Source organism: Anomaloglossus baeobatrachus, chromosome 8 (assembly GCF_048569485.1).
Source record: "Anomaloglossus baeobatrachus isolate aAnoBae1 chromosome 8, aAnoBae1.hap1, whole genome shotgun sequence".
NCBI classification, from domain to species: Eukaryota; Metazoa; Chordata; class Amphibia; order Anura; family Aromobatidae; genus Anomaloglossus; species Anomaloglossus baeobatrachus.
This window is the reverse complement of record NC_134360.1, coordinates 256,296,176-256,309,670: the sequence shown is the minus strand read 5'-3', so window position 1 is coordinate 256,309,670 and position 13,495 is coordinate 256,296,176. Positions and strand designations below refer to the sequence as shown.

At 49.7% G+C, this 13,495-nt stretch overlaps 1 protein-coding gene across 9 annotated transcripts in view; it reads right to left on the bottom strand.

The window, feature by feature from the left end:
- The window catches only part of CEP350 (centrosomal protein 350), a 172,718-nt gene that overhangs the window by 98,524 nt on the left and 60,699 nt on the right, over positions 1-13,495 (bottom strand). For all 9 annotated transcript variants that reach the window (XM_075320581.1, XM_075320582.1, XM_075320589.1 and 6 more), the window contains exons 8-10: positions 9,806-9,916; positions 9,444-9,725; positions 7,671-8,278 (exon numbers count right to left, since the gene is read on the bottom strand). In XM_075320581.1, the coding sequence (XP_075176696.1) occupies positions 7,671-8,278; positions 9,444-9,725; positions 9,806-9,916 (1,001 nt within the window). The remainder of the gene's footprint in view (positions 1-7,670; positions 8,279-9,443; positions 9,726-9,805; positions 9,917-13,495) is intronic.

Here is a 13,495-nt window from a genome sequence, read left to right as displayed (position 1 = left end):
CTGATGCCCCACTGAGCTGAGTGAGGGGGGAGGAGGATACAGAGTATGCTCCAGCCCTCAGCGCTGACGTCCTGTGCAGCGTCCCGCCCTTCCCCTGACTGGCAGGCCTGGGGGCGGGAATATGCGATACTAGGCCGCAAAAGCCGGGGACTAAAGTTATAAGCGCGGCCGGCAAATAAGCGCGGCCGGCGCGGTAGTCCCCGGCGCACTAACACACCCAGCAGTGCTGCAGTGTGTATGGCACAAGCGCTCCATGCGCGGTCCCCCAGGGGGACACAGAGTACCTCACAGTAGCAGGGCCTTGTCCCTGACGATACCCGGCTCCTGTCCAGCAGATTCCCCAGGGGCTGCGGAGGGAGCACGGTCTCAGTGCCTGGAGACAGATTAGGATCCCACTTCACCCAGAGCCCATTAAGGGATGGGGAAGGAAAACAGCATGTGGCTCCTGCCTGTGTACCCGCAATGGGTACCTCAACCTTAACAGCACCGCCGACCAGAGTGGGGTGAGAAGGGAGCATGCTGGGGGCCCTGTTATGGGCCCTCTTTTCTTCCATCCGACCTAGTCAGCAGCTGCTGCTGACCAAGATGTGGAGCTATGCGTGGATGTCAGCCTCCTTCGCACAAAGCATGAAAACTGAGGAGCCCGTGAGGCACGGGGGGTGTATAGGCAGAAGGGGAGGGGCTTTACACTTTTAAGTGTAATACTTTGTGTGGCCTCCGGAGGCAGAAGCTATACACCCAATTGTCTGGGTCTCCCAATGGAGCGACAAAGAAAAAAAAAATTAAAGTGTGGTGAAATTTCCAAAAAAAAAACAAAAAAACACCCACAAAAAAAAGTGCAATTCAAAATGTTTTTTTTTTTTTCTCTACTTACCATGTTCACTAAATGGTGAAACTGGTCGGGCAGTATGATTCCCCAGGTCAGTAAGAGTATGTAGATGCCAAACAAGTATATTTTTTATTTTATTTAAGTGGTGACACAAATAAAAAGATTTGGCTATTGGCGCCATTTTCCAAGATCCGTCGTAACGCTTTTATTTTTCAGGATCTGGGTGTGTGATGGCTTATTTAAATATCACAATGTCTTATGAATGCTGGCTAGTAGGTTAAATGCCGCTGTTCACAGCTGCGGGTGTATCCGAGATCCACCCATGGCAGTTAGAGGCACTTGATGGCTGATTAAATCAGTCGTCAAGTAAGGCTGGAGTCACACTAGCGTATGGCATCCGATAGTGATATCGATATGCTAATGACCTCCAGCTCAGGCTCTGCTGTGAGCGTGAGCCGAGTGTCATGTGACTGTGATCCGATCTTGCGATTGGGTCACAGCTGTGAAGCTGAGGGGGGCGCTACAGAGGAGAGGGAGGGGTTAACGCCCCCATCTCCTCCATTGTCAGCCTGTGCGTATATCCAACTGCACTTGGATAACGTCCGAGTGCAGCCCGATGTTTCTCTTGCACCCATACACTTTAATGGGTGCGAGTGATACGGCTCTTACAGACAATCGCAGCATGCTGCGATTTTTCTCCTCAGTCCATTTAGGGCTGAGAAAATAAATTGCAGATCTAAGCTTCAGCATTGTCTTACATAGGGCAGAGTGCAATGTGAGATTTTCTCGCATTGCACTCATCCGATATATACGCTTGTGTGAGCGCACCCCAAGATGTGGGCTCAGCGTGATGCGGCATCAAAGGCAGGGACATGACCGGTGAAATATGTGTACGTCATCAGTCGTGAAGGGGTTAATGTTTACACAGGGAAAAAGAGAATTTTGTTTACTTACCGTAAATTCTTTTTCTTATAGTTCCGTAATGGGAGACCCAGACCATGGGTGTATAGCTTCTGCCTCCGGAGGACACACAAAGTACTACACTAAAAAGTGTAGCTCCTCCCTCCTAGCATATACACCCCCTGGATAACCAAATATAGCCAGTTTAGTGCAAAAGCTGAAGGAGAGTAGCCACCCACAAGTAGAGATAGAGCAAGAACCGGAACAACCGGAGCCTCTGTCTACAACAACAGCTGGTGAAAACACACGGAACAAGAAAACTGCCAACAGGCAACAGGGAGGGTGCTGGGTCTCCCATTACGGAACTATAAGAAAAAGAATTTACGGTAAGTAAACAAAATTCTCTTTTTCTTCATCGTTCCTTATGGGAGACCCAGACCATGGGATGCCTCAAAGCAGTCCATGGGTGGGAATAAACAGAAAACTGGGAAGTAGGCGAAACCTAACTTCACAAATGGGCGACAGCCGCCTGAAGGATGCGTCTGCCCAAGCTCGCATCTGCCGAAGCATGAGCATGCACTTGGTAGTGCTTCGAAAAGGTGTGCAGACTAGACCAAGTGGCAGCCTGACAGACCTGCTGAGCCGTAGCCTGGTGCCGGAAAGCCCAAGAGGCACCGACAGCTCTGGTCGAGTGTGCCCTGATCCCCGGCGGGGGAGGCACCTGAGAACACTGGTAGGCATCGGAAATGGCCGACCTAATCCAACGAGCTAGGGTCGGCTTAAAAGCCGAAAGGCCCTTGCGCCGACCTGAGGTCAGCACAAAAAGAGAGGTGCACCGCCTAAGAGCAGCGGTGCGAGACACATAGATCCGGAGCGCCCACACCAGATCCAGAGTATGCAACGCTTTTTCAAAGCGATGAACAGGAGCCGGACAAAAGGAAGGCAGGGAAATATCCTGGTTAAGGTGGAAAGGAGATACCACCTTAGGAAGAAAGTCCGGAGTCGGACGGAGAACCACCTTGTCCTGATGAAAAACCAAAAAAGGTGACTCCGAAGAGAGAGCAGCCAAATCAGAGACTCTCCTGAGGGAGGTTATGGCCACTAGAAAGACCACTTTCTGTGAAAGACGAGACAAAGAAACCTCCCTAAGTGGCTCAAAAGGGGGTATCTGCAAGGCCATGAGGACCAGATTAAGGTCCCAGGGATCCAAAGGCCGCCGGTAAGGCGGAATAATGTGAGATGCGCCCTGCATGAAGGTGCGCACCTGAGCCAGTCGGGCGATACGCCGCTGGAACAATACTGACAGAGCCGAGACCTGACCCTTGAGGGAAGGGAGGGATAGTCCTAGCTGCAGACCGGACTGTAAAAAGGACAGAAGGGTCGGCAGGGAAAAAGGCCAAGGAGCATGGCCGGAAGAGCGACACCAGGACAGGAAGATTCTCCAGGTCCTGTGATATATCTTGGCCGAGGAAGACTTCCGAGCCAGAGTGATAGTGGAGATGACCTCAGGAGGAATACCAGAAGCCGTCAAGATCCAGGACTCAAGAGCCACGCCGTCAATCTGAGAGCCGCAGAATTCTGGCGGAAAAACGGACCTTGTGAGAGAAGGTCTGGACGGTCCGGAAGATGCCACGGCACCTCTACGGACAGGTGGAGCAGGTCTGGATACCAAGCTCGCCTGGGCCAGTCTGGAGCAATGAGGATGACCCGACGGCCCTCCATTCTGATCTTGCGCAGGACTCTGGGCAAGAGAGCTAGAGGGGGAAACACGTAAGAAAAGAAACTGGGACCAATCCTGAACCAGCGCGTCCGCTGCAAAGGCCTGAGGATCGTGGGAGCGAGCCACGTAAACCGGAACCTTGTTGTTGGGTCGGGATGCCATTAGATCCACTTCCGGAGTGCCCCACTTGTGGCAGATTGTCCGAAACACTGCCGGATGCAGAGCCCACTCGCCACTGTCCACGGTCTGACGGCTGAGATAATCTGCCTCCCAGTTTTCCACGCCTGGGATGTGGACTGCGGATATGGTGGACTTGGAGTCCTCCGTCCACTGAAGGATGCGTTGAACCTCCAACATTGCCAGGCGGCTGCGTGTCCCGCCCTGGTGATTGATGTAGGCAACCGCTGTCGCGTTGTCTGACTGGACTCGAATGTGCTTGCCCGCCAACAGATGGTGAAAGGCTAAGAGAGCTAGAAGCACAGCTCTGATTTCCAGCACATTGATCGAGAGGGCTGATTCGGACTGAGTCCAAGTGCCCTGCGCTCTGTGGTGGAGATATACTGCTCCCCAGCCGATTAGACTGGCATCCGTGGTGAGGATCATCCAGGACGGGGCCAGGAAGGAATGTCCCTGAGACAGAGAGAGGGGCCGAAGCCACCACTGAAGAAAGCTCTTGGTCTGTGGCGACAGAGCCACCAACCTGTGCAAGGAGTAAGTCCGCTTGTCCCAATAGCGGAGAATGTCCAGCTGCCGGGGACGCAGATGAAACTGGGCAAAGGGAACCGCTTCCATTGACGCCACCATCTGACCCAGCACCTGCATTAGGTGCCTGATGGAGTGACGGCGAGACCTCAGTAAAGAGCGCACCGCCAGACGGAGGGACTGCTGTTTGACTAAGGGCAACTTCACAAGTGCCGGCAAAGTCTCGAACTGCATCCCTAGGTACGTGAGACTCTGGGTCGGAGTCAGAGTGGACTTGGGTAGATTGACAAGCCACCCGAACTGGACTAGAGTGGCGAGAGTGAGCGAGACACTCCGCTGACAGTCTGCACTGGATGAAGCCTTGACTAGAAGGTCGTCCAGGTAAGGAATCACTGCCAACCCCTGGAGGTGCAGAACCGCAACCACTGCTGCCATGACCTTGGTGAATACCCGAGGGGCCGTGGCTAACCCGAAGGGGAGAGCCACGAATTGGAAATATTCCTCTCCGATTGCAAAACGTAGCCAACGCTGGTGTGAAACTGCAATTGGCACATGCAGATAGGCATCTCTGATGTCGATGGATGCTAGGAAATCTCCTTGGGTCATTGAGGCAATGACTGATCGCAGAGACTCCATGCGAAAATGCCGCACCTGAACATGCTTGTTGAGAAGCTTGAGATCCAGGATGGGCCGGAAGGAATCGTCCTTTTTGGGGACTAGGAAGAGGTTTGAGTAGAAACCTCTGAACCGTTCCCGGGCGGGAACCAGTACAATTACTCCATTGGCCTGCAAGGATGCCACGGCCTGCGAGAAGGCGGCGGCCTTGGAGCAGGGGGGAGTGGACAGAAAAAATCTGTTTGGCGGGCTGGAAGAGAATTCTATCCTGTAGCCGTGGGAGATGATATCCCGCACCCACTGATCGGAGACGTGTTGAAACCACGCGTCGCCAAAGTGGAAGAGCCTGGCACCGACCAAGGACGTTGCTGGCGCGGCTAGATAGTCAAGAGGAGGCTGCCTTAGTGGCAGCGGCTCCTGCGGACTTCTGAGGACGCGGCTTCGTGCGCCAGCTGGGTTTTCGGTCCTTGGCTGAGTTAGTGAATGAGGCTGAGGGCTTAGAGGAAGACCAGTTAGAGGAACGAAAGGAACGAAACCTCGACTGGTTCCTGCCCTGGACAGGTTTCCTGGTTTTAGTTTGTGGCAAGGAAGTACTCTTCCCGCCAGTAGCTTCCTTAATGATTTCATCCAGTTGTTCGCCGAACAGCCGGGACCCAGCAAATGGGAGCCCAGCAAGGTACTTCTTTGAAGAAGCGTCTGCTTTCCACTCTCGCAGCCACAAGATCCTGCGTATAGCGAGGGAATTAGCCGAAGCCACCGCCGTGCGGTGAGAAGCCTCCAGAATGGCAGACATGGCATAGGATGAAAAGGCTGAAGCCTGGGAAGTTAAGGCAACCATTTCGGGCATAGAGTCCCTGGTGAGGGAATGCATCTCCTCTAGAAAAGCAGAGATGGCTTTGAGAGCCCACACTGCTGCAAAAGACGGGGAGAACGAGGCCCCTGCCGCTTCATATACAGATTTGGCCAGAAGGTCGACCTGGCGGTCAGTGGAATCCTTAAGTGAGGTGCCATCAGCCACAGATACAACTGTCCGGGCTGAGATTCTAGACACCGGAGGGTCTACCTTCGGTGAATGAGCCCACTCCTTGACCACCTCTGGTGGAAAGGGAAAACGGTCATCAGAACTACGCTTTGGGAAGCGTTTGTCAGGACAGGCCCTGGGCTTGGTCACAGCGGCCTGAAAACTGGAGTGGTTAAAGAACACACTCCTTTCTCTCTTAGGTGATGCAAACTGGTGCTTTTCTACCAGAGAGGGTTGTTCCTTCGATACTGGTGGATTGAGGTCCAGTACAGAATTAATGGACGCAATCAAATCACTAACATCTGCATCACCTTCGGTCAGATCAATGGGGCACATGGAGGTAGCGTCCGAGCCCCCAGTAAAGGCATCCTCCTCGTCCCGTGATTCAGCTTGTGAATCAGAGCCGCGGGACGAGGAAGGAGAGGAGCCCCTGCGTCTCCGTTTAGGAGGACGGGGTCTGAGCTCTGTGAGCTCTGCTGAGCGAGCCGTAGCAGCAGAGGCGCCCTGAGAAGGGGGCTGATGCATGCTCAGCAGAGTCCGGGACAACTGTCCCATGGAGTCGGCAAAGGACTGGGAGATAGACTTAGAGAAGGATTCTACCCAAGCCGGGGGTTCAGCCACCGGAGCCGAAGCAGCCGGAGGGACCACTGGGAGTGAGACTCCAGGCTGAGGCACCACCATGTTAGAGCAGGCATCACAATGTGGATATGTGCTCGGTTCAGGCAGTACGAGCTTACATGCAGTGCATATAGAGTACAGCCTTGCTCCTTGTGTGAGACATGCTGCTGAAGTGGGGGTTCTGAGTAGAATGGCCCCCAGAGAGTATATAACTAGGTCCACAACCAGAGGTTGTGGCTTACCCGACCGTTTGTGTGCCCTCCAGATCCCACAGACCTCACACTGATTGGAGCTGCCTGCAGCATCTCTCTGGGGGTCCGAACGCTGATAAAATGGCGCCGAAGCGAGGAGAGGGGGCGGGGCCTATCTCAAAGAGCGGGATCCGGAGGGCAAAGGAGGTATACAGGGGAGGGAATCTTTCCTCAGAGAGGAGTGTCCCTTCCCTGTGCTGAACAGCCGCTGGGCGGAGCCGCACTGTCCCTCTGCATGATTAGCATGCGGGGCAGTGAAAACGAAAGTAGGCCTCAAACGAAGCCGGGGCCTAAATTTAACAATGCGGCCGGCGCGCAGGCACCATCGGCGCAGTTCTCCGGTGAAAACCAGAGAACCGGCCGGAAAGTCAGCATAGTTACACAGCACACTCTCCCCAACAATAAAGTACAAGGGACCCCCTGATAACCACGTCTCAGATACTTAGCTTGTGAGACGCAGGGCCAGGTCCCTGAGGGATGAGTGCTCCGTCCGGCAGGATCCAAAAGGGGCTGCAAGGCAGTGAGAACCGTGCTGGCTCCCACTTCAAGCCAGAGCCCGAGGGGATGGTGAAGGAGCGCGGCATGAAGGGCTCCAGCCCTGAAATCAACCTTAACAGCACCGCCGACACAGTGGGGTGAGAAGGGACATGCCGGGAGTCCAGGCTTGGACCCGCTTTTCATCAAAAACTTTCCAAAATCAAAATCAGATGAGAATGCATGTGTGGATGTGTGCCTCCTGAACACAAAGCATTGAACTGGCTATATTTGGTTATCCAGGGGGTGTATATGCTAGGAGGGAGGAGCTACACTTTTTAGTGTAGTACTTTGTGTGTCCTCCGGAGGCAGAAGCTATACACCCATGGTCTGGGTCTCCCATAAGGAACGATGAAGAAAGATTATTGTAGAATTGACAGAAATAGCTAGAAGCCGATAATGATTGGCTGCCAGTTTTTGCAGGTATATAACACAATTTATGTATTCCAGAGAGGACGGTTCATACAATAAGGAATGTACCTGTTTCTCGTGCTCCGTCGGTGGAGGCCACGTCTCACTCAGTAGCAATTTGCTATAAGTGTCCTGTGGTCGCGCGAAATTTGTATCAAAAGAATTGTTTGACTCCTGCGTTTCCTTGTCTCGTTGCACGGTTGTGACGTTTTTTGCTTTGCTGAAGGCCTCCCGTTGCTTCTGGTAAAGCTCTTGCAGACGCTTGTTCTTCTGCTCCTCCGCCTGGCGCTGCGCCGCTCTCTGCTCATTCTGCTTCTTTTTCCTTTCTTCTTGCTGGCGCATAATATACAGCCGTACCTGCTCAGAGTCATAATGTCTTCTTTTTGAAGAGTTTTGCAGTTCCTCGGAGACCTGTCCCTTCTCGGATTTCCTTTTTGTTGGACTGTGGCTTCTCTTTTGACTTTGCTTTGCATTATCTAAGCCACTATCTAACTGCAGATCGTCTAGAATGCCTCGGATCTCCAGCGGCAGGAAATCTTTCTTTACTTCTGTCGCCACACCCTGATGTTTTTGCTCCTCCGCTCCAGGGAGGAGGCTTCTGATTTTGGCTGCGGCGTCCATTTGGTTTCTACTAGACTGTTGAGCATGACGTGAATCTGATCGGCTTGAGGAGCTCCCTGTTTACAAAAGAGCGAAGATCAACAAATGGTTGTAAATGGAAGGTATAAATAACAAGGGAGCAATGAAACAACAAAAATGTCTAAAAGAAAAAGAAGGCAAACGTCTCATGTAGTGATTGAGATGGTCAATGTGGAACCACTTAGGCTATGTGTCCACGGGAGAATGTAGCTGCGGATTTTTCTGCATCAAAATCCGCAGCTTTCCCCCAGAATCCGCACCTTTTCAAAGGTGCGGATTTGCCGCGGATTTGATGAGGATTTTGGTGCGGATTTTTTATTTTTTTTTCCCCAATTTTAAAGCCAAAATCCGGATCAAAATCCGCAACAATAATTGACATGTTGCAGATTTTTCCGGATCAAAATCCGCACCAAATCCGCTGCGGAAAAATCCGCAGCGTGGGCACAGCATTTCCAAAATGCCATAGAAATGGCTGGGAAGTGCCTGAGCTGCAGATTTTCGGGAAATCCGCGGCTTTTCCGCGAGAAATCCGCGTCAAAATCCGCGCATTTTCCGCAGCGTGGGCACATAGCCTTAATGGGGCTGTCTCCAGACAGACATTTATGGCGTAACCTGTGGAAGTGCCATAAAATGTAAAAAGAAAAAAGCAAAAAGGAAAAAGAATGACATACTGTATTTTTTGGATTATATGATGCACTTTTCCTCCCAAAATTTTGGGAGGAAAATGAGGGGTGCATCTTATAATCCAAATGTAGGTTACCGGGAGGTGAAGAACGGGCGCTGCGCTGGCTGTGGGCGCTGCGCTGGCTGTGGGCGCTGTGCGGAGTAGGACGATGCTGCAGGGCGGTGCGGCAGGTGTCCCAGATGCTCTGTCGGTGGTGCCGGCTTCAAATAATGGCGCCCGGAATCTGTGTGTGGGCAGATTGAGCTCTCGACTCGATCTCATCTGCACATGCGCCACCACCGGCCCCTTGATCTCTTAGCAGACTTAAGGAAAATGGTGCACGGAGAGCTCGACATGTCATTGAGCCGATGGTGCGTGCGCAGACTGAGCTGACTCCGGGTGCCATTTCTTTGAAGTCTGCACTGCAGGCACAGCACCTGGGACTCCCGTCACATCGCCCTACTCCACCCTCGCCCCCCAGTAAGACACCATCGGATTATGAGACGACCCCATTTTTTTCTAAAGTTAAATGTGCCTACCTGGTTTAGGGAATCTGTCACCATCCTCCCTTGATTCCTCTTTTGATGGCGCTTTTTTCTGAACAAGTCGATCACTTGACTTTGAGCGCTTTTCCTTCTGTCGCTCGCTGGCCGCAATCCTATTGTCAGAGTTCCTTTCCTTTGATACTGATCTTTTGGCAGCCTGGCGGTCGTTGGACTGAGACTTTGATTCTTTCTCCACCTTGGGAGCAGGACCCAAGATCTGCTTGATCAATTTTTGCCCATCTCTCCAAGACGACGTGCTGATTACATGACCTGTCACTTTCAAAGAATGAACCATTACATTTGGAGAACACCGCTATGGAGAAATAAAATCTAATCAAGATATTCTTTGTATTTACCCATCTTCCCATCAGGACTCGCTCCTCCGCCTGTTCCTGCCAATCTCTGAACTTTCCTCACTGGCCTGGATGTTCTCTTTGACTGTGACTTCTCAATGGACGGCGTCCCCTCTGCGGGTAAAGATTAACTAGAAGTCAAGACACCACGATGCCCTTAAAGCCACCAATAACCAGGATTTATCTATATAGCCTAAAGCCAGGGCTATACTGGGGGTATCATGCTGATTCTATACATACAGTGCTATACTGGCACTATCAGGCTGAGTCTATACATACAGTGCTATACTGGCACTATCATGCTGATTCTATACATACAGTGCTATACTGGCGCCATCAGGCTGATTCTATACATACAGTGCTATACTGGCGCTATCATGCTGATTCTATACATACAGTGCTATACTGGCACTATCAGGCTGAGTCTATACATACAGTGCTATACTGGCACTATCATGCTGATTCTATACATACAGTGCTATACTGGCGCCATCAGGCTGATTCTATACATACAGTGCTATACTGGCGCTATCATGCTGATTCTATACATACAGTGCTATACTGGCACTATCAGGCTGAGTCTATACATACAGTGCTATACTGGCACTATCATGCTGATTCTATACATACAGTGCTATACTGGCGCCATCAGGCTGATTCTATACATACAGTGCTATACTGGCGCTATCATGCTGATTCTATACATACAGTGCTATACTGGCACCATCAGGCTGATTCTATACATACAGTGCTATACTGGCGCCATCAGGCTGATTCTATACATACAGTGCTATACTGGCACCATCAGGCTGATTCTATACATACAGTGCTATACTGGCGCCATCAGGCTGATTCTATACATACAGTCCTATACTGGCGCTATCAGGCTGAGTCTATACATACAGTGCTATACTGGCACTATCATGCTGATTCTATACATACAGTGCTATACTGGCGCCATCAGGCTGATTCTATACATACAGTGTTATACTGGCGCTATCAGGCTGATTCTATACATACAGTGCTATACTGGCGCTATCAGGCTGATTCTATACATACAGTGCTATACTGGCACTATCAGACTGATTCTATACATACAGTGCTATACTGGCATTATCAGGCTGAGTCTATACATACAGTGCTATACTGGCGCTATCATGCTGATTCTATACATACAGTGCTATACTGGCACTATCAGACTGATTCTATACATACAGTGCTATACTGGCACTATCAGGCTGATTCTATACATACAGTGCTATACTGGCGCTATCAGGCTGAGTCTATACATACAGTGCTATACTGGCACTATCAGGCTGATTCTATACATACAGCGCTATACTGGCACTATCAGGCTGATTCTATACATACAGTGCTATACTGGCGCTATCAGGCTGATTCTATACATACAGTGCTATACTGGCACTATCAGGCTGATTCTATACATACAGTGCTATACTGGCGCTATCAGGCTGATTCTATACATACAGTGCTATACTGGTACTATCAGGCTGATTCTATACATACAGTGCTATACTGGCGCTATCAGGCTGATTTTATACATACAGTGCTATACTGGCACTATCAGGCTGATTCTATACATACAGTGCTATACTGGCGCTATCAGGCTGAGTCTATACATACAGTGCTATACTGGCACTATCAGGCTGATTCTATACATACAGCGCTATACTGGCACTATCAGGCTGATTCTATACATACAGTGCTATACTGGCGCTATCAGGCTGATTCTATACATACAGTGCTATACTGGCACTATCAGGCTGATTCTATACATACAGTGCTATACTGGCGCTATCAGGCTGATTCTATACATACAGTGCTATACTGGTACTATCAGGCTGATTCTATACATACAGTGCTATACTGGCGCTATCAGGCTGATTTTATACATACAGTGCTATACTGGCACTATCAGGCTGATTCTATACATACAGTGCTATACTGGCACTATCAGGCTGATTCTATACATACAGTGCTATACTGGTGCTATCAGGCTGATTCTATACATACAGTGCTATACTGGTACTATCAGGCTGATTCTATACATACAGTGCTATACTGGCGCTATCAGGTTGATTCTATACATACAGTGCTATACTGGCACTATCAGGCTGATTCTATACATACAGTGCTATACTGGCGCTATCAGGCTGATTCTATACATACAGTGCTATACTGGCACTATCAGGCTGATTCTATACATACAGTGCTATACTGGCGCTATCAGGCTGATTCTATACATACAGTGCTATACTGGCACTATCAGGCTGATTCTATACATACAGTGCTATACTGGCGCTATCAGGCTGATTCTATACATACAGTGCTATACTGGTGCTATCAGGCTGATTCTATACATACAGTGCTATACTGGTACTATCAGGCTGATTCTATACATACAGTGCTATACTGGCGCTATCAGGCTGATTCTATACATACAGTGCTATACTGGCACCATCAGGCTGATTCTATACATACAGTGCTATACTGGCGCTATCAGGCTGATTCTATACATACCTGTAGTGGTCAGCTAGGATGTTGTTTTAGAAACACAAGTAACTAGATTTTGTAAAATGAGCAGCTTTCTGATTGGCAGCAGCTGACAATCTGCTGATAGCTGGGGTGGGTTTTGATAGTGATTCCTGCCCCCTTGCCTGTTACTCCCCCTGTTATTTATACTAATTCTATTATAGAAGCGTTTTACTAAGTGGCTAGTAGGACTTTTGCTGACGTCATACCCATGTGACCAGAGGGGGTGTGGCCTCAGCAAACAGAAAAATAATGTTGCTTCCTGGTATCAGCTATGTTGCCCGAGTCCCCGCCCCTTCTGGTCACATGGGTATGACATCAGCAAAGGTCCTTCTAGCCACTTAGTAAAACGCTTCTATAATAGAATTAGCATAAATAACAGGGGGAGAAACAACAGGCAGCGGGGCGGGAGTCACTATCAAAACCCACCACACTTATAAGCTGATCGGTAGCTGCTGCCAATCAAAAAGCTGCTCATTTTACAAAGTTTAGTTACTTGTGTTTCTAAAACACAACATCCTAGCTGACCACTACAGGCATGTATAGAATCAGCCTGATAGCACCAGTATAGCACTGTATGTATAGAATCAGCCTGATAGCGCCAGTATAGCACTGTATGTATAGAATCAGCCTGATAGTGCCAGTATAGCACTGTATGTATAGAATCAGCCTGATAGCGCCAGTATACCACTGTATGTATAGAATCAGCCTGATAGCACCAGTATAGCACTGTATGTATAGAATCAGCCTGATAGTGCCAGTATAGCACTGTATGTATAGAATCAGCCTGATAAAGCCAGTATAGCACTGTATGTATAGAATCAGCCTGATAGTGCCAGTATAGCAATGTATGTAGTATGTATAGAATCAGCCTGATAAAGCCAGTATAGCACTGTATGTATAGAATCAGCCTGATAGTGCCAGTATAGCACTGTATGTATAGAATCAGCCTGATAGCTCCAGTATAGCACTATATGTATAGAATCAGCCTGATAGGGCCAGTATAGCACTGTATGTATAGAATCAGCCTGATAGTGCCAGTATAGCAATGTATGTAGTATGTATAGAGTCAGCCTGATAAAGCCAGTATAGCACTGTATGTATAGAATCAGCCTGATAGCGCCAGTATACCACTGTATG